Source organism: Gorilla gorilla, chromosome 17, assembly GCF_029281585.2.
Source record: "Gorilla gorilla gorilla isolate KB3781 chromosome 17, NHGRI_mGorGor1-v2.1_pri, whole genome shotgun sequence".
Lineage (NCBI taxonomy): Eukaryota > Metazoa > Chordata > Mammalia > Primates > Hominidae > Gorilla > Gorilla gorilla.
In genome coordinates, this window is record NC_073241.2 from 80,176,920 (window position 1) to 80,197,902 (window position 20,983).

General features: G+C 38.7%; 1 protein-coding gene across 3 annotated transcripts in view; it reads left to right on the top strand.

The window, feature by feature from the left end:
* The window catches only part of ME2 (malic enzyme 2), a 68,566-nt gene that overhangs the window by 9,039 nt on the left and 38,544 nt on the right, over nt 1-20,983 (top strand). For all 3 annotated transcript variants that reach the window (XR_008673614.2, XM_004059425.5, XM_055368534.1), the window contains exons 2-3: nt 7,937-8,056; nt 19,229-19,362. Coding sequence is in view for 2 of the 3 variants with exons in the window: in XM_004059425.5 (XP_004059473.3) it covers nt 7,949-8,056; nt 19,229-19,362 (242 nt within the window). In the remaining variant the exon portion in view is untranslated. The remainder of the gene's footprint in view (nt 1-7,936; nt 8,057-19,228; nt 19,363-20,983) is intronic.

The window sequence follows — 20,983 nt, forward strand, 5'->3', positions numbered from 1 at the left end:
TTTAAAGTTATGAAGCATGAACTGGTGACCATAAAACAGAACCAAATAGAAATATAGACATAAAATGATTGAAGTGAAAAAATGGAATATCAGAAATAGATAACTAAAGAGCTATATAAGAAGTTAGGTGGTGGATAAATTGCTTAATTAAGAAATGAGGCCAGGCTCAGTGGCTCACGCCTGTAATCATAACACTTTGGGAGGTTGAGGCTGGCAGATCACTTGAGCCCAGGAGTTGGAGACCACCCTGGGCAAAATGGTGAAACTCTTTCTCTACAAAAAAAACTACAAAAATTAGCTGGGCATGATGGCACATGCCTGTCATCCCAGCTACTTGAGAGGCTGAGGTGGCAGGATCGCTTGAGCCCCCAAGGTCGAGGCTGCAGTGAGCTGTGATCATGCCACTGCACTCTAGCCTAGGCAACAGAGCAAGACCCTGTCTCAAAAAAAAAAAAAATGAAAAGAAAATATACGAAATGAAATTTTGTCTTGAAAAACGGGATTTAGAAAGGAATGGGAGGGAATACATTTATGAAACAAAAACAACAGAACCAAAGTCTTAGAGGCTGAAAATTTTGGAACAGGAAGGGAAAACAAAATAAAAACCCTGGACTACCACTAGTAAGCTGAGTGATATTGGACATGTCCATTTCTGTCTCTGGGCTTTATTTTTTTTTTCATTTAAATTAAGATATTTAAACTAGGTGATGTCTAAGACTTGTGATAACTATAATTGTGATTCAAGGAAAATCTAAGTGTGTAAATCTAATTAGAATAAAGCACTATTTAGGTTTATGTACTTGGTAATATGATACATACTCTAATGCTTTAGGAAGGAAGCTCTATAAAGGGTATCAGGGTCATAACAATGTGTTAAATAGTGTGGTATTATACTAAATATATTGATCTTCCTGATTCTGTCACAGAGCTCCTCAAACCCTTGGATTTCCTGAATGATAAGAGTGTCTTTAAAAAAAATTTTTTTTAAACTGATGTATAATAGATTTACATAGTTTCAGGGTACATGTGATAATTTAATATATTAATATAATTTGTAAAGATTAAGTCAGTGTATTCTGGATATCCATCACTTTCAATATTTGTATTTATACTAGAAACATTCCAGTTCTTCTCTTTTAGCTATTTTTAAATGTACAGTAGATTATTATAAACTATATTCACCTTACTGATCTAACACTAGGTCTTATTCCTTCTGTCAAGTTGTATATTTTTATCCATTAATTCCCTCCCCCCCATGATAGGAGTGTTTTTTGTCATAATGATCCCCTTTTGATCACACCTGAGTGTATGCTAGTCACCTGAGGTGACTTAGGGTAGAGCCCCTAGGCAGCCTCAGGGTATGGCTGATCACTAGAAAGACCAAGTGATTAGAGGGTTAGAACTTTCAGCCCTATCCATGAGCTTTGGGGAAGGGGGTGCTGGACATTAAGCTCTATAAAACTTGAACGACAACATTTGCTGAGCTTCTGGGTTGCTGAACACATGGTGCTGGCAGAGTGGCCTGTCCAGAGAGGGCATGGAAACCCTGCATCCCCTTGCCCTCTACATCTCTTTATCTGGCTCTTCATCTGTATCCTTTATAATAAAGGGGGATTTTTTGAAGACATATTAGAATAAAGCAATTTATTGCGGATAAGAAGACTTAAAAATGGGCCATGGTTAAAGACTTGTTAAGAGTTCATAATAATGATACATTTGACAAGGAAATTTAGTTATTTCTGTGACATATAACAATTTAACATTAGAATTATGACTGACAACATTTCCTAAGACGTATCAGATTTCTAGGAATCTCATGCAGTTTTGGAACACATATTAACCTGTTCATGTTAATGGGATTCTAGGGAATGGTTAAACATTATTCTTATTTGGCAATGCTTCCCATATAATTTAACGTGCCCAATAAGCCTAATATGTTTCGCTTGGACTTCCACAGGCCCTTTTGGAATGTCCAAGAGTTAGTTTAAGGTCAAAAAGATGTAATTTAGAATTTGAAATTTGATTTGGGGAAGCCTGTTAATTATGTCAAAGGTTTAAAACACTTGATCAAAAATAGTATCAAAGGTCACTGTGATGAAATGAAATAATATTCATTTAGCTGAAGTGACTTCAAAAATCAAGAGATTTCAAAAATCAAGAATCCTCACTCTTTGATAGAAAAGCAACCCCATTTTCCAAAAAAAAATCAAAAGGCCTAATAAAGACAGCATGATGCAAACAGAATGTTTCTTCTATTTTGCAGCTTACTCAAAAGGCAAACTATAATATTCTGTTATTTTTTATTAATACTACACAAAAATCTTCAGAAGAGAAAACCAAATTCAATATATTATTATTTTTTCTTTTTTTGTACTTTTTATAGAGACAAGGTCTTACTATGTTGCCCAGGCTAGTCTCGAACTCCTGAGCTCAAGTGATCCACCCATCTCAGCCTCCCAAAGTGGTGGGATTCCAGGCATGCACCACTGTGCAGGGCCTCAATGTATTATTATTAAAGTGAATTTTAATAAAACCTTATAAACAAATTCAATCTCAGTCAGCTTTGACCACACAACATAAGATTTCTGTAAATTTTTTACAACTACTTACAAAATTATTTCAGGTTTTTTTCTTCCCCAAATTGTTTTATCCATTTAATTTTATCTATATCATTTTTTTCTTCATTATGAAACCTTTAAATAACCTCTAAACTAGACAGAATTCCTTTTTTCAACAAAAAACACATCTTTTGTCTTTCTTATAACCTTCCTCACCAAAAGGCATCCTGCCTTTCTTGTAAAAGCATTGTTTTTCTTTATATCTAGTTGTTTTAATTACATATATTACAATTTTGACTCTTACTAATTTCCAGTATAAAACCTAGTAGGAAGCAATTTTAATTGCTATGTACCAGGTACAGAGTTCTGGACAGAGCTATTACGACTACATCTGGAGGACCCAACCCCTTCTAGCATGGCCAGGAGGCACTGCTGGACCAGGAGGGCAGGGCCATATTGAGCCTGGCTCTGCCCTGCAGTTGGTGGCCCAGGTACTGAAGATAAACGTATGTACCTGGGCCTCACCATGGTCACCTGTGTAGACTGCAGAATTTAAAGGCTGAAAACCAAAAACATAAGCTCAGACAAATCAAACAAATATTAAAAATATCTCAGGAGCAATAGTTTGATGACCTTAAAATACATAGAAGAAACTGTGTAAATCTAACCAGTAGACCCAAGGCAAAAATGTCTGAATTATATTTAATATTGGCAATTTTGAGACATTCCTATTTTACCAACAATTTTTAAACTAGCTTATTTCAAATAGAGAGAATTTAAGCTTTTTCAAGAGGGAATTTGAATATGTCAGAGGAGACACTGAGGAAGGTTAATCTGAACTACCAGACTACAAGGTGGAGTGGCCTTCTTTATAAATCCCACAGGGGATCCAAAGCAGGCAGTTTGAGCATACAAAGGAGTTTTACTTTGTTTTAAATCTGAATTCTGCTTGCTATATTCCTTTTGTGTCTTTTCATAGGTCTCTGAAAAGATGAGAGGTCTCTGCAAAATTTTCTCATAAATACAGCCAATTAATTTATTCCATAAGCACCTAAGCCAATAAGCCTTTTTCATGGAAAGTCCCAGAGGTAGCTTTGCAGGTTTAGAATACCATAGACATGAGTGGCATATTTTAAATGGCATAGATGTGGTTCCGCATGATCCCCAAAAGAATTCACTCCCACAAAGAGGCTAAGATAGCAGAAGACTCTTGTTGCCATAGACAGTGAAGGATGGTGTGTATGTATGGTGTCTCTAGTATCACACAAATTTGTGGGGGGCACTGGTCACAGACCCATTACTCCATGACACCAGGAGGCCCACCTGGAATTGGACTTATAATTCTTTTTTTTTTTTTTTTTTTTGAGATGAGGTCTCACTCTGTCGTCCAGGCTGGAGTGCAATGTCGCAGTCTCAGCTCACTGCAGCTCTGCCTCGCAGACTCATCCAGTCTTCCCACCTTAGCTAGTACCACAGGTGTACACCACCACACCCAGCTAATTTTATTTTTGTGTGTGTGGGTTTTTTTTTTTTTTTTGGTAGAGACGGAGTTTCACCATATTGACCATGCTGGTCTCGAACTGCTGAACTCAAACAATCTGCCTGCCTCGGCCTCCCAAAGTGCTGGGATTACAGGGGTGAGCCACTGCACCCGGCCTGGACTTGTAATTCTTTATAGTTTCTTTACTTTTTGAAAAAATGTTAATATCTTTAATCTGTTTGAAAGGTTTTGCTAACTGTAGTGGCAAATCCTTCTACCTATTCTTTTTCAAAATTTCTTTGATTTTCTCACATGTGCTCTTTCAAATATATATTTAAGCTGAGTCTAAAGCTCCATAAAGTTCAAGGCTGCAGTGAGCTATGATTGTGCCACTGCACTCTAGCCTGAGCTCAGAATGAGACCTTGTCTCTAAAAAAATAAAAAATTAAGCTCTGTAAATATTCTTGGAATTTTTGTTGGAATTGCCTTAGAACTGTGGATTGTTTGAGGGGAAACTGAAATGTTTACTGTTGACTGTTCCCATCCAGAAATGGGTATTTCTATCCATATATTTAGGACTTCTTTATGTCTGTTAGTTTCTGTGTTGGTGTATTCCTAGGTATTTTATAATTTGTATTAGTATTGTAAATAGAATTTTTTATCCTATTACATATCTTAATTTATCATTGCTGATATAATCAGCCACTTTGCTGAAGTCTTCTTATTAGTTCTAGTATTTTTTTCATTTGATTGTCTCAGATTTTCTAGGTGGCAGTTATATCATCTGCAGCTTTAGACCTTCGTAGTAAATGGGCCCAAAATAATGCTGCTTTTTTATTCTAAGAAAAACAATTCAGTGGAGTCATGAAGTGAAAAGTATAGCAAAAAATTACTCTTTAAGGGCAGGTGCAGTGGCTCACGCCTGTAATCCCAACACTTTGGGAGGCCGAGGTGGGCGGATCACAAGGTCAGGAGTTCGAGACCAGCCTGGCCAACATGGTGAAACCCTGTCTCTACTAAAGATACAAAAAATCAGCTGGGCATGGTGGCGCACGCCTGTAATCCCAGCTACTCGGGAGGCTGGGGCAGGAAAATCACTTGAAACCGGGAGGCAGAGGTTGTAGCGAGCCAAGATCGTGCCATTGCACTCCAGCCTGGGCAACTGGGTAAGACTCTTATCTCAAAAAAAAAAAAAAAAACAAAAAAAACCTTTAAATTTGCTTCAATACTTATTATAAAATAATACGCATAAATATACAGAATAATGGTAATAAAGAGTGTATATGCAAAATTGTAATTTTATGGTATTTTGAACTTAAAGCATCAAGATGGTAGCATAAATTAATTTCTAAAAAGAAACCTGAACACTTACTTTTCATCATGGTTATTTCTGCTACACTATTACGGCTATGATAAAAATCCAGCAATGAAAAACGGTGAGGATAATGATGTAGCACCTGCTTAATGAATAAGACCATTCAGATGAGCAAAATACATAATTTCAATAATTTGTGTTACCTTTCCCCTGAAAAGGCCATCAGGAATTTGTTAGAGTTTGATGCCTCCCCAGTAGTTAGCCTTGGTAACTGAGGAAGTAATTGGCTTGTGTTTGACTCAAAAAGTTTGTGTAGGCTCAGCTACGGGTTATTTTTCTGTCTCACTGTCTTTTGAACAGCTCAGATATTTCTTAAAAGGGTCTCAAATCTCCTACGTGTGATTTTGTAGTTTTGTTCTACTGACAGAACATATTCAGAAATTGAATCTTTTTTTAACAATACATTGAAGATTTTCTACTGCTGCCTTTTCCTCTTACTCTTTCTGCTCTTCCCATTTTCTACATTCTTTGTCAGTGTTTTCTTAAGGCCCACAATTAATTCTTAAATTTATTCTTTGAAGCTGTGAACAAAACCATCCCTACTATCTTGGCCTGGCTACCTGTACAGTGTTTTCCACTTTTTTGACAAAGGACAGGAAACCTTTTAAATCATTCACACATTCTTTTCATTTATGTCCTTCATGCTTTAATTATTTACAGTTTAATTACATCTATGACTATTTAATATGAGTGAAACATTCTTGGCAATGTTGAAGGACTTCTAACCCTGACTGCGTCATATTTAATATCAGGCTTACCATCCATACATGGATGTGTTGATGAAACTCTAAGCCTCATACAAGTGGTCTTGAAACATCAAATCACACTTGATTTCAAAGGTTGATGGATGGAAGTGGTATGGGAGGCAGAAAACAACTTTAGCAAAGTTACTTGCAAACTGGAGTGTTTCAGTGTCCAGGAATAAGTGATCAAGCAACACATTGAAAACATCCCTTTTTGGCCGGGCGCGGTGGCCCATGCCTGTAATCTCAGCACTTTGGGAGGCCGAGGCAGGTGGATCACGTGAGGTCAGGAGTTCAAGACCAGCCTGGCCAACATGGTGAAACCCTGTCTCTACAAAAATACAGAAAAAAAATTAGCTGGGCATGATGGCGGGTTCCTGTAATCCCAGCTACTCAGAAGGCTAAGGCAGGAGAATAGCTTGAATCCGGGAGGCAGAGGTTGCAGTGAGCCGTGATCGTGCCGTTGCACTCCAGCCTGGGTGACAGAAAGAGACTCCATCTCAAAAAAAAAAAAAAATCCCTATTTTGGCCGGGAATGGTGGCTCACACCTGATTACAGGTGGCTCACGCCTGTAATCCCAGCACTTTGGGAGGCTGAGGCAGGCAGATCACGAGGTCAGGAGATCGAGACCATCCTGGACAACACAGTGAAACCCCTTATATACTAAAAATAAAAATACAAAAAAATTAGCCGGGCGTGGTGGCGGGTGCCTGTAGTCCCAGCTACTCAGGAGGCCGAGGCAGGAGAATGGCGTGAACCCGGGAGGTGGAGCTTGCAGTGAGCTGAGATCATGCCACTGCACTCCAGCCTGGGCAACAGAGCGAGACTCCATCTCAAAAAAAAAAAAAAGAATTTTTGAAATGCCTCTGAATTGTTCAGTTTAAAATGGTTACTTTTATGGTATATGAGCTTCAAAAAAAAAAATCCTTATGTAAATGGTTTTGCTGCCCCCTCACACATATCATGGATTTCTCCACAAATAGAAATCCATTTAAAAAAACTTAACAGCATAATAATTGCAATGATTTGTAATGTTTAAAGAAATAAATAGGCATTTCAAATTCTGATTTTTGGTGAGATAATTGGTAAGTAGAAGACTCTATTATCACTAAATATTTTAGATTTAATGTATAGTTTTCTCTTTAAAAATGTCCATGTTTATGATGGATGCAATTATTTTATACATTATTTTATATAAAGTAATTACAATTACTTTATATGTTTTCTACCCAATTTATATGATTTGTTTATATTAAATAACAGGTTTTCTAAGACAAAAAATTCTAGTACGTTAAATTTAAACATTAAACATAGTTCATTAAAATTCTAGGTCTAGATTAAGAATCAGGATAGTTTTTCTTCCTCTGTGTCTCTACTTTTCTTATCATTTGCTTTTCCACCTTCAAGCTAAACTCTCACTCATTAAAATGGAACTCACTTTGCTATTTACTATGTTACCTTGTTTCTTAACCTCTTAATGTGTTTCTGTTACAAGTGGGAGATGCATACCTTGCCACACTTGTGTGACTAGAAAGAGGTTAAATGTTTTTTGCAGTGTCTGATACATAGTAGGTGGTACTTAAAGAGTAGCAGTGATTATTTCCCAAGAACATAAGAGTGTTATCAGAAAAAGTAAGTTTTCACCTTCGCCTCTTGTTACCTTTTTAAAACTGTTGCAGCCTGTGGAAACATAAATGTGTTTTGAAAACTGATACCTGATGGACATGAAGGCCTATAATATGATTCTCTTCAGTGGTTTATTTGCTTTGTTTTTTTCAGGTGAAAGAAAAGATGTTGTCCCGGTTAAGAGTAGTTTCCACCACTTGTACTTTGGCATGTCGACATTTGCACATAAAAGAAAAAGGCAAGCCACTTATGCTGAACCCAAGAACAAACAAGGTTAGTAACATTAATATCAATGTACATTTTCTCTCTTCTTATTAAAGTTTGATATATTTAAGACTGATAAGGTGTGACATATTTTTGTAGCTTTATGCTAAGGTTGTTCAGAGATAGTTGTTTACATGAAATTTTCACGCTTCTCCACATGGCAAAATCGTGGTTGCTTTATACCTCCTCAATTTCATCCTCATGACTTTTACCACCAGAAAAGGATTGACTTTAATTCCTAGTTCTAGCTTTAAAAAATAAAAAATAAAAAATCCCGGAATAGTGCTTTGGCCAAGACTTTGGGCCACATGTGAGATATTTACATTTCCCCAGCTCATATCAGGTACTCACCCTGAGCTAATCAGTTAGGCCCTTGGAAAGTAGGGTCAAAATTGTGAAATGAACCTTTATGTAAAGTCCACATCACCCCACCTCCACTTATCTTTTTGGACACAAACCATTGCACACAAAAAATTTTGCCCATTAATTAGAATGATTAGATGACTGCTTCAAAATAGAGAGACTCCTGGCTCTTTATTGTACTCTTGTGACAAAAGTGACGTGCAATATTGAGATCCAGTCATGACTTCATCCTCCATCTATGTTTGGTTCGGTGGACAAGTGCCTGTCTGTTTTTTAGTGGCAATATTAAATAGTAAGTAAAAGTTCTGGGAAGAGATTTTTTTTACAAGAAGCTTGCAAGAGGATACATTGAATTTATTGCAATATATGAAATTTACCTTTTGGGGAAAGGTAAATTCAAATGAAAAGTGTGACTTATTTTAAAAGAACAGTCATAAAAAACTTGCCAGTCCCGTTTGTTTCGCACTATCAGGGAAAATAGTTAATTGTTAATTGTTATCCTATGATAAGTTTTGAGGGGTTTCAGGCCTACAAAGGGGAATTTGACCATGGGTCACACAGAGCACCTCACCTTTGTATTCTTGGTACGTGACACAGAATGAGTTCAGCAAGCAGTTAGTGCGTTAAATGAAGCTTAATGAAGGATATTCTGATCCTCTCTTGTTTGTGCCTGACCTCTCCAAATCTCATTTGCTCTTTAAGATGTACCTCATTTCAAATCCAGTTCTCCTGTAGAACCTTTTTACACCACCATGGACTGGAGTAATTACTCCCTTCTCTGAAACCCCATAGCAGTTTCTTCCTGTTCCTGTGGCAAGTAATCAATAGGTGTTGCTTTGTGCTTCTTTTCATGGTTTAAGCTGTTATTGAAGTCATTGATGGTAGTTACATTTTCCTGAGTTTATATCTTCTTGACTATATTTCAGGTTCCTTTTGGGCAGGGACCATTCAAATACTTCTGTGTATCTTTTACAGTGCTATGGGCGCATTTGATAAATACATTGGTTTTATTTTATATTTTATCCTTATGGAAATAATTTAAAACCTATTCTGGGGACTTAGAGATTATAAGAAATTTATAAAGTACATTGAGTGGCAAACAAGTTTGCAGATGGAGCATAGTCTAAGTGCATTACCATATACTTCCCTAAAGAAAATAATGTCGGCCAGGCACAGTAGCTCACTCCTGTAATCCCAGCACCTTGGGAGGCTGAGGCAGGCGGATCACCTGAGGTCAGGAGTTCAAGACCAGCCTGACCAACATGGAGAAACTTCGTCTCTACTAAAAATACAAAATTAGGCTGGACATGGTGGCTTATGCCTGTAATCCCAGCACTTTGGGAGGCTGAGGTGGGCGGATCACCTGAGGTTGGGAGTTCGAGACCAGCCTGACCAACACGGAGAAACCCCATCTCTACTAAAAATACATAATTAGCTGGGCGTGGTGGAGCATGCCTATAAACCCAGCTACTTGGGAGGCGGAGGCAGGAGAATTGTTTGAACCCGGAAGTGGAGAGTGGGGTGAGCCGAGATCGTGCCATTGCATGCCATCCTGGGCAAGAAGAGCGAAACTCCATCTCAAAAAAAAAAAAAAAGAAAAAGAAAAAAAAGAATGTCTAACATTCTGGCCTTCTGAAATCCCTAAGATTGAATAGCATCTATATGGTAACATCATTGAAGGACCACTTCTGGAAACCCCTTAAACATCAGGAAGAGTTTATTTTTGTTTAAAGAACATAGACCAGTGATTCCCAATTCATGGGTTATAGACTCCTCAGGAACTTACCATGTAAAGAAATCTCATTTGTGCTTCAAATATTGTATACTTAATAACTTTTCACATTTTTGTAAATACTATCTTTAAGGATATGTTGCTGCTGTAATTAATAAAACAGTAATTAAAGGCAGTATTGAATTCTGAATCTTTTTAAATGTATGTCTGTAATCACTGTATACTCAAGGTATACCTGCTCTTTGTTTATAAAACTTTTTTATTGTGGTAAAGGAAGCATAATATAAAATTGACAATTTTAACTATTTAAAAGTATACAATTCAGTGACATTAAATTTATTTAGTGTTGTGCAACCATCACCACTATCTAGTTCCAGAACTTTTTTATTATCCCAAGTAGAAACCTAGTATTATTTCATTTTATTTTATTTTTTTGAGACAGGTTCTCACTCTGTTGCCCAGGCTGGAGTGCAATGACACTATCACGGCTTACTGCAGCCTTGACCTCCCTGGGCTCAGGTGATTTTCCCATCTCACCTTCCCGAGTAGCTGAGACTACAGGCACGTGCCACCACGCCTGGCTACTTTTTGTATTTTTTTGTAGAGACAAGGTCTTGCCATGTTGTCTATGCTGGTTTTGAACTCCTGGGCTCAAATGATCCGCCTGCCTTGGCCTCCTAAACTGTTGGGATTACAGGCATGAGCCACCACACCTGGCCAAAATTTCTTACACTTTAAAAGGTGAGACACCATTATGCTAGGTTATAAGCAGGAGTTTAGGTGCTAATTTGGGCTTTACCATTTACTAGCCATGAAACTTTGGCAAACCCTTCAACTTCTCTAGGCCTTAGTTTTTTCATGTAAATAATATAGGTAATAGCATTTGGAAACATTTAAAGGGCTATACAAGTATAAAATTGGATTTCTCCTTTTCTCCCCATGCTCATTTGGCTAACTTTTCTCATAATTTTCTGAAATTCAGCTCTGCATCTTTTCCCACACAGCAGAAGGTGAGCAGTGGTTGAGCAAGTGAATCTTCATCTGTATTTACAGCCACTCCTCATGGCTTGCATTACCGCCTGTGCTCTGCCTCCTGTCAGAGGAGTGCAAACCCTATTGTGAACTGCGCATGCAAGGGATCTAGGTTGCACACTAATTATGAGAATCTAATGCCTGATGATCTGAGGTGGCACAGTTTCATCCTGAAATCATTCCCTACCCCCTGAAATAGAGTCAACAAGATAAAAACTCATGAAAATGTAACTATCATCAATGACTTCAATAACAACTAAGACATGAAAAGAAAAATTGTCTTCAGCTGGCTGTGGTGGCTCACACCTGTAGTCCCAGCACTTTGGGAGGCTGAGGTGGATTGCTTGGGGTCAGGAGTTTGAGACAGCCTGGCCTGGTCTCTACCAGCCTGAACTCGTCTCTACCAAAAATATAAAAAAATTAGCCAAGCACTGTGGTGCATGCCTATAGTTTCAGCTACTCAGGAGGCTGAGGTGGGAGGATCACTTGAGCCCAGGAGATGGAGGTTGCAGTGAGATCGTGCCACTGCACTGCAGCTTGGGTGGCAGAGTGAGCCCCTGTCTCAAAAAAAATTGTCTTCCATGAAACTGGTCACTGGTGCCAAAGAGGATGGGGACCACTGCTCTAGGAAGTTTTCAGTGACCCTTTTTCCTACTTCCTCACCACACTGGGTGAGTTACTCCCCTGTCCTTTGAGCATTCTTGTGCTCACTTCTGTCAGTACCGTGTATCATACTCAGTTGGAATTATCTCATTCCTCCATTGAGGACAATGACCATATCTTAGTCTGTATCCTCATTATCTTACCGCAGAGTACTTAGCACACACAGAGCCTCAGTACATGCTGGGTAGATGGATGAATGCATAAACAGATGAGCAAATAGGAAAACAAAATCTGACATGATTGGTGCTCGGAGTTTCACAGATAATTAAACATAGGTTTTGTTTCCAGAAAATAAGTTTGGATTAGATAGGAGTTTTGTTACCTACTCTTGTAAAACAAGTTGGGAAATACCCCTATTCACACCTCTTTTCCCAATGTACTGATTTATGTGTTTTCTTATCATTTTTTGAGCAAATGAAGTTTCATCTGTATTTACAGCCACTCCTCATGGCTTGCATTACAAAGCCCATTTCATCTTACAAAGTCTTAAAAATTGAGTGATGCAGTTTTTTTAAAAAATAAGAATAGGGGGAGGAAGAAGGAAAAAAGTAAGAATAATTTTATTTATTTATTTATTTATTTATTGAGATGGAGTCTCGCTCTGTTGCCCAGGCTGGAGTGCAGTGGCGTGATCTCGGCTCACTGCAAGCTCTGCCTTCTGGGTTCACGCCATTCTCCTGCTTCAGCCTCCCTAGTAGCTGGGACTACAGGCGCCTGCCACCGTGCTCAGCTAATTTTTTGTATTTTTAGTAGAGATGGTGTTTCACTGTAGTCTCAATCTGCTGACCTCGTGATCTGCCCACCTCAGCCTCCCAAAGTGCTGGGATTACAGGCGTGAGCCACTACGCCCGGCCAAGAACAATTTTAAATTACATTAAAAAGTTTTCAGTTGAGTGATATGATTTGGCTCTGCATCACCACCCAAATCTCATCTTGAATTTTAATAATTACCACGTGTCAAAGGTAGGACCAGGTGGAGGTAATTGAATCGTGGGGGTGGTTTCCCCCATGCTGTTCTTGTGATAGTGAGTGAGTTCTCACAAGAGCCGGTGGCTTTATAAGGGACTTCCCCCTTCGCTCAGCACTCATTCTCTCTCCTGCCACCCTGGGTAGAGGGGCCTTCTACCATAATTGTAAGTTTCCTGAGGTCTCCCCAGCCATGTGGAACTGTGAGTCAGTTAAACCTCTTTTCTTATAAATTACTCAGTCTTGGTATTTCGTCATAGCAGCATGAGAATGGGCTAATACAGTGAGTATATTTTATTTCAAATTTATGTATTAACACCTAATTTCTATACCAAAACAACATAAGCCATAGAACATGTGATGTGAATAATTGTGGATTTGTGATGAACAGAGCTTGCCACTTAGTTATAATTTGCCCTTTTAGTGCAATTTCATCTCAATTAACACATTTTCAGAAGTCTAAACAAGCATTTGAGTGCTAGTGAGGCACTGGCTACATAGTGCCTATCCGTATTGAGGTTAAGGGAATGCATTTTATCTCCTGCATATAAATGTGTGTAAATGGATTCTATCTCCTGAATCGTTTGCCTTCTATCTTACATTTCTCATTACAAACGTAAATCAGTATTAAAGAGTCTGATTTGTATTAGAGAGTTGTTTTAGTCTTAGATTATTTCTGTTACTCTCAGGATATGTCTTATATTAGATTGTACAAGGCTTAAAGATACAGATAAAATGTGCTTTAAAGTATGAAATGAGTACCAGAAAATAAATATTTGGTTGAATCAGAGAGATGAGAAAATATATAACAAATGAATTGGCTATTCATTTTTAGTGTGGATTTAAAGCTTTTAGAGGTAGATATAAGTGATACTTTCTTTTACACTTTAATAATGCTTCCATAGGGTAGAGTGCTCAAACAAGAAATTTGGGAAGGATTCAGGCTGAGGTTTTATTATGATTACAACAGTAAAAGTGTACAATTGTTTGATTACAAGGTGAGCCAACTCTAAACTATGTACGTAGCCTCCGACCCTCAATTTTTTTTTTCACTTTTGTTCTTCCTGCCTCTGTGTTGGCTGCCTTAGCAAGAGAGATGCCAACATTTTTATTGATGACCCAGTGGGCTAAAGGTATAGGAGTCCTTCTGAAATTTTTTTTAAAAAACACCTGAACACTATTGATATAACCTAGTAATTCTCAAGTAACTCCTGCTATCTACGTTTTTTTCTTTTTCTAGTTCCTCCCGTAATACTACTAAACATCTCTTTTAAACCAAGTATTCTTTTCAAGATGTAAGATTGTGAAGAGATTTTACTACAGATTCTTAATTTATTTCAGCCAAATTCAAATATCCTAATGGACTCTATTTAGAATAATGAACCATAGATTGCCAGAACTAAAAGAGCTAAGTACATAGTAAATACCTATGCAAACCATTAACTTAATTCGAGAAGGAGTGTTAAAGAAGAGAATCAATAACTCCTTTATTTTGTAGATTCCATCCCTAAGATTTAAGGACATGCTCAAGCTTTGTATCTGGAACTCTGGTTTTCTGGTTATTAGTTCTCTGAGGGTTTTGTTAATTTATTTGTTTATATTTTAACTTCTCCCGGCTAGTTCTTTAATAAATTTAGAATTTTCTTCTGGTTATTTACACAAATAATATGACTAATAAAATATTTAAAAATCACATTGCTATTATTCTATCACCTTTTTTTTTTTTTTTTTTTTTTTTTTTGGTGAGACAGAGATTTACTCTTGTTGCCCAGGCTGGAGTGCAGTGGTGCGATTTTGGCTCACCACATCCTCCGCTCCCAGTTTCAAGCGATTCTCCTGCCTCAGCATCCCAAGTAGCTGGGATTACAGGCATGTGCCACCACGCCTGGCTAATTTTGTATTTTTGGTAGAGACGGGGTTTCAGCGTGTTGTCCAGGCTGATCTCAAACTCCTGACCTCAGGTGATCCACTCGCCTCAGCCTCCCAAAGTGCTGGGATTACAGGCGTGAGCCACTGTGCCTGGCCTCTATCATCTATTTTTATTTGGCCATGATTCTCTTAAAAGTATACTTACTTTTAAGATTATAACGTATACTTTTATATGCAATTTTACCACTGGGAAAAGTATACTATAAATATATCTCTAAAATGTTTGATAAGCTGTATAATAAATATATGGGTGCATAATAGTGTAGTAGCCTTTGGATTTGGAATTCCAGTGGCTGATGAGACTCCCAGCTTTGCACCTTTACTGGCCCCCTAGCATGTTTACCTGAATGTTCAAGTGTCTGTTTAAGAGATTTGTGTCAATATTGACTCGTGTGGAGAAACTGCATGTGCCTAAAGTAAAATAGTTCAGGGTCTTTCAGGATCAGCTGGAGGAAGTACACCTCTGCTATGTAAATTGGGAGGGAGGGAATTGCTGTTGCATAGATGAGAAAAAGGGAGTCTTGGGAGAAGTGGCAAAGGGAGATGGAGAAAGTAGGGGAAGAGTAGATAAGAGGATGATCATTTCTGCTTAATACTAAACTAATCAAGCCATTCATTTTAAACTAATGTCATCATCACAGGCTTGCTTCACTTATTAACACCAGCCTAGCAAATTTTAGAACTTAATCAACTGTTAACATAAATATCTATACATAAAATTATTTAATCATTTTATTTTTTACTCTGCATTATAAATAAATCACTTTTGAGTGTCCCTTAAATCTAAATAGGAAATAGGCAGTGCAACCTTGTGTAGTCAACTCCATTTATCTTTGGCAATAAGGATAGGCAAAGTGTACTTTTTTTTTTGAGACAGGATCTCACTTTGTCACCCAGGCAGAAGTATAGTGGCACAGTCATGGCTCCCTGCAGCCTCGACCTTCCAGGCTTAGGAGATCCTCCCACCTCAGCCTCTGAGTACCTGGTACTACAGGCATGTGCCACCACACCTGGCTAATTTTTGTATTTTTGTAGAGATGGGGTTTCACCATGCTGCCCTAGCTGGTCTCGAACTCCTGGGCTCAAGCAATCTATCCGCGCTGGCCTCCCAAAATGCTGGGATTACAGGCATGAGCCACTGCGCCTGGCCGACATTATTTCTTTAGAGAAGTATGGTAATGCATTTAGACTATGCTCCACCTGCAAACTTGTTTTTCTCTTTGTCTAGGCGTAGATCTCTTTTGAGTTTATCATACTTGGAGTTGTTGAGCTTACTGGATGTGTGGATTAATGTTTCTCATATTTGGGAAGTTTTGGGGCATTTTCTCTTGAAATATTATTCTGCTTCTTTCTCTCCTCTCCTCAAACTTCATTATGCATATGTTGGCGTACTTGATGGTGTCTTACAGGTCTCTGAGATTCTGTTCATCTTTTTTTTGAGACAGAGTCTCCCTCTGTCACCAGGCTGGAGTGCGGTGGCACAATCTCAGCTCACTGCAGCCTCCGCCTCCCGGGTTCAAGCAATTCTCCTGCCTCAGCCTCTCGAGTAGCTGGGACTACAGGCACATGCCACCACACTCAGCTAATTTTTGTATTTTTAGTAGAGATGGGGTTTTACCATGTTGGCCAGGATGGTCTTGATCTTTTGACCTCATGAACCACCCACCTGAGCCTCCCAAAGTGCTGGGATTAGAGGCGTGAGCCACCGCATCTGGCAGTTCATATTTCTTTATTCTTTTTTCTTTCTATCTTAGACTAGATAATCTTGGGTGACCTATTTTTAAGTTTGCTGATTCTTTCCCACTTGCTCAGATCTACTGTTGAACCCCTCTGGTAAATTTTTTATTTTCATTTATTGTACTGTTGATGAAAATATTAAAACTCTGTAAAATATTTGAAGAGATTTATTCTGAGCCAAATATGAGTGACCATGGCCTGTGAAACAGCCCCAGGAGATCCTGAAAATATGTACCCCAGGTTGTGGGGGCACAGCTTGGTTTTGTACATTTTAGGGAGACATGAGACATCAAATACATTTAAGACACACATTGGTTCAGTCCAGAAAGGTGGGACAACTCGAAGTGGGGGCTTCCAGGTTACAGGCAGGTTTAAATTTTTTCTTATTGGCAGTTGGTTGAGTTATTATCAATAGAAATAAATGTCTGGATTATGATAGGAGGCTTTGGAGACCAGAGTTTCTTCATGCAGATGAAGCCTCCAGGTAAGAGGCTTCAGAGAGAATAGATTGTAAATGTTTCTTATCAGGCTTAAGGTCTGTGTTGATGTTAATGCTGGAGGAGTATAGTGAGGCATGTCCGACCCCCCATGCCATCATAACCTAAACCAGCCTTTTCAGGTTAAATGTTAAGAGTGCTCTGGCCAAGGAGGAAGTCCATTCAGGTGGTTGGGAGACCTTAGAATTTTATTTTTGGTTTGCAGTACTTTCATTCCCAGAATTTCCATTTAATTTCTTTGTTGGTAGTCTCAATTTGGTGGGACATTATTCTCATACTTTCCTTTAGTTCTTTAGACATGGTGTCTTTTAAGTCTTTGAATGTATTCAAAGATGTGAATGTAAAGTCTTTATCTAGTAAGTACAATGTTTAGGCTTCCTCAAGGACAGTTTCATGATTTTTTGTTGAAAACTGGACATTTTAAATAAGGTAGCAGTTCAGGAAATCAAATACTCCTCCCAGGGTTTGTTGTATTGCTGCTACTTTTGCTTGTTTAGTGATATTTCCAAACTAATTCTTCTCTTTTTTTGAGATGGAGTATTGCTCTTTTGCCTAGGCTGGAGTATAGGGGCATGATCTTGGCTCACTGCAACCTCCACCTCCCAGGTTCAAGCGATTCTCCTGTCTCAGCCCCCCGAGTAGCTGGGACCACAGGCACATGCCACCACGCCCGGCTAATTTTTGTACTTTTAGTAGAGACAGGGTTTCACCATGTTGGCCAAGCTGTTCTCGAATTCCTGACCTCAGGTGATCTGCCCACCTTGGCCTCCCAAAGTACTGGGATTACAGGCATGAGCCACCGTGCCTGGCCTCCAAACTATTCTTTATAAAATCTGTATTCTTGTACGTGCCCACTGAAGTCTCTGATTGGTTAGTTTTGTGGTCAGCTGATAATTAGACAAAGACTTAAATGCTTGGAACTAGTAAATTTCCCATTTTTTGCCAAGCGGCTCTGTGTGCATGTTGCGGCATACCTCCAGCACTGAACCAGACAGTTTACAACTACCCAGAAGCCTTCACTTCCTGCTTGCACAGAGCCTCAAGGTTAGCCAGAGGTGTGAGCTAGGGTCTTTTCAGGTCTTTCCTGGATGTGTCCACAGCTCATGTATGTGACCTTCTAGAGTCCTGGTAATACCTCATGGCTTTTGAAAGCTCCAACCCCATGGTCATCTCATTCTTTAGCTTTTCCTTGTGAGCTTTTTGTTGCCCTATTGTTTTTCTCAACTGTTATCCACTGCTTTGGGCAGCTGCTATGCTAAATTATTGCCTCTGATTGTTTCCAACAAGCACTTCTGGGGAAATGGCTTTTCAGATGGGGTGAGCGCCAAGTTAGGTCAAATGAAGGTAGCCTTGCAAGTGGGGTCTTCCAGGGAACCACCAGACAGGTCAAATAATGACATTTTCCTGGAATGGGGCTTAGAAGAATCTCCAGCCCCTTCTTCCTGCCCTGGTGGCTTCCAGGCTGCTGATTTTCATAGTAATTGTGAGGTGTTAGTTTTCGATTTAAAACTCACAAAGCTTGTTGCTTACTGAAATCCAGCCATTTTTCCTGAATAACTGCTCCCTGATTGCTGCATTCCTTTGGTAAATTTGCAGAATGTTGAAGAAGTTGCTTCTGGTTATTTGTCCAGTGTTCTTGTTGCTTTTATGGAGGAAAAGATTTTCCAAAGGCCTTGCTCCAGTATTTTCATTGACATTGCTTTGATACGAAGAATTTAACCCATAGTCAAATACCAGAAATTGAAAAAGATTTTCTTATGACATAGTTTAATTTTTTCTTAAGCATCATTTCTTCTATTCCCCTTTTAATGGTATTTCATGGTATGAATATACCGTAGGATGCTTAACTCTTTCATAGTTAATGGGCTTTTTGTTAGCTTGTAATAGCCAAGAGAACTAGAAACAATGCTACAACTAAACTTTTTGTATATGCCTTTGTATGCCATTAAGAATGTTTCTCTAGAATAGCTCCCTGGAAGTCAGATTGCTTGATGAATAATATGTATATAAAAAATTTAAGAGTACTTTAAAACTGTCTTCCAAAGGCCTAAACTAGTTTATATTCCCAGCAGTGATTTGTGAGAATAACTATTTTTCACACCCTGACCAATACTGACATCAGTCTTACAAAGTTTTGAAAGCGTGGGCAAAAATAATATGTCATTGATTTTTCAAATTTGCATTTAAATTATATTTTGAAGAACAATGTCATTACTACCCCAGTAAGTAATAATTTTTAATCCTTTTATTTCTCCTCCTTAGGGAATGGCATTTACTTTACAAGAACGACAAATGCTTGGTCTTCAAGGACTTCTACCTCCCAAAATAGAGACACAAGATATTCAAGCCTTACGATTTCATAGAAACTTGAAGAAAATGACTAGCCCTTTGGAAAAGTAAGAGTTGCTTAGATGTTTCTTTTTTTATTGGTATTCTGATTAGAAAACTTATGAGCATTATGGTTATTATGGCATGAGAAATACACAATCTTATATAAGTTTGTGTTTTGTCAGTTAACTACTTTTATAATGATTGTGTTTCTTTCACTTCAGTGAATACTTCACAAGTATTCACTATTGTAAAACTTAACAAATTAGTTTTTATGCTTACAGTCAGAGCAATTCAGGTTTGAATGGAATATTAGAAGCAAAGGATACCATCTAATTTGCACCCATTTTATTCAACAACTTTTATTGATCACCTGCTTTGTGTTTGACACTGTACCAGCCACTGAGGCTATAAAGTGGGTAATAGATAGGATGACCATATACTATATCACCTAATCTAGGATACTTTGGAGGATAAAAAAGAGGTGTACCCAAAGCTACCCCTGGCAAACTTTTTTTGTTTCTCTTTTTGAGATGGAGTCTCGCTCTGTTGCCCAGGCTGGAGTGCAGTGGTGCGATCTCAGCTTACTGCAGTCTCCGCCTCCCAAGTTCAAGCAGTTCTCCTGCTTCAGCCTCCTGAGTAGTTGGGATTACAGGCGCCCACCACCATGCCTGGCTAATTTTTGTATTTTTAGTAGAGATGGAGTTTCACCATGTTGGCCAGGCTGGTGTCAAATTCCTGACCTCAGGTGATCCACCCGCCTCAGCCTCCCAAAGTGCTGGGATTACAGGCATGAGCCACTGCGCCTGGACTTTTTCTTTTCTTTTCTTTTCTTTTTTTTTGAGACAGGATCTCACTCTGTTGCCCAGGCTGGAGTGCAGTGGCACAATTTCGGCTCACTGCAACCTCTGCCTCCCGGGCTCAAGCAGTTCTCCTACCTCAGCCTCCCAAGTAGCTGGGATTACAGGAGTGCACCACCACACCCGGCTAATTTTTGTAATTTTTAGTAGAGACAGGGTTTCACCATATTGCCCATATTTCCCAGGCTGGTTTCAAACTCCTGGACTCAAGCAATCTGCCCGCCTTGGCCTCCCAAAGTGCTGGGATTACAGGCTTGAGCCACTGCACCAGGCAGCAAACTTAATATATATGACCAACCCAGTAACTCATAGCCCTGTCTTCTAAAAGTCATCAACAGACAGTTATGCTATGATTGTTATTGGTCTCTAGACCACAATGTACAGTACAATGAGAAAAAGGTACAAGCAGATATATTCTGAGAGCACGCAGAGGGCATCTAGCTCAACTTGGGGAATCAGATAACAGCTTCCTGAAGGGAGTGATGCCTAAGCTGAATTGTAAACAGGATGTTACAGGTAGCAGGCAAAGTATTCTGGGTAGAGGGATCGGTCTGCATATAGAACTAAGCATATCAATTGAGTTTGTTAAGTATAGGAGATTATTGGTGACTGGTAAGAGTGGTTTCTTTGATGTGATAGAGCAAAAGAGATACTGTGATAGATTGAAAAATGAATGGAGGGGGAGGAAATGTAAACTACCCTTACAAGAAGTTCAGGTAAGGAGGGAAGGAAGATATTAAATAATAAGTAAAGTAAGACTTGGGATTAAGTGTGTTTCAAGCTGGAAGAAAATTTAATGTTTCATCGTAGTTAGGAGGAGTGAGCCCAG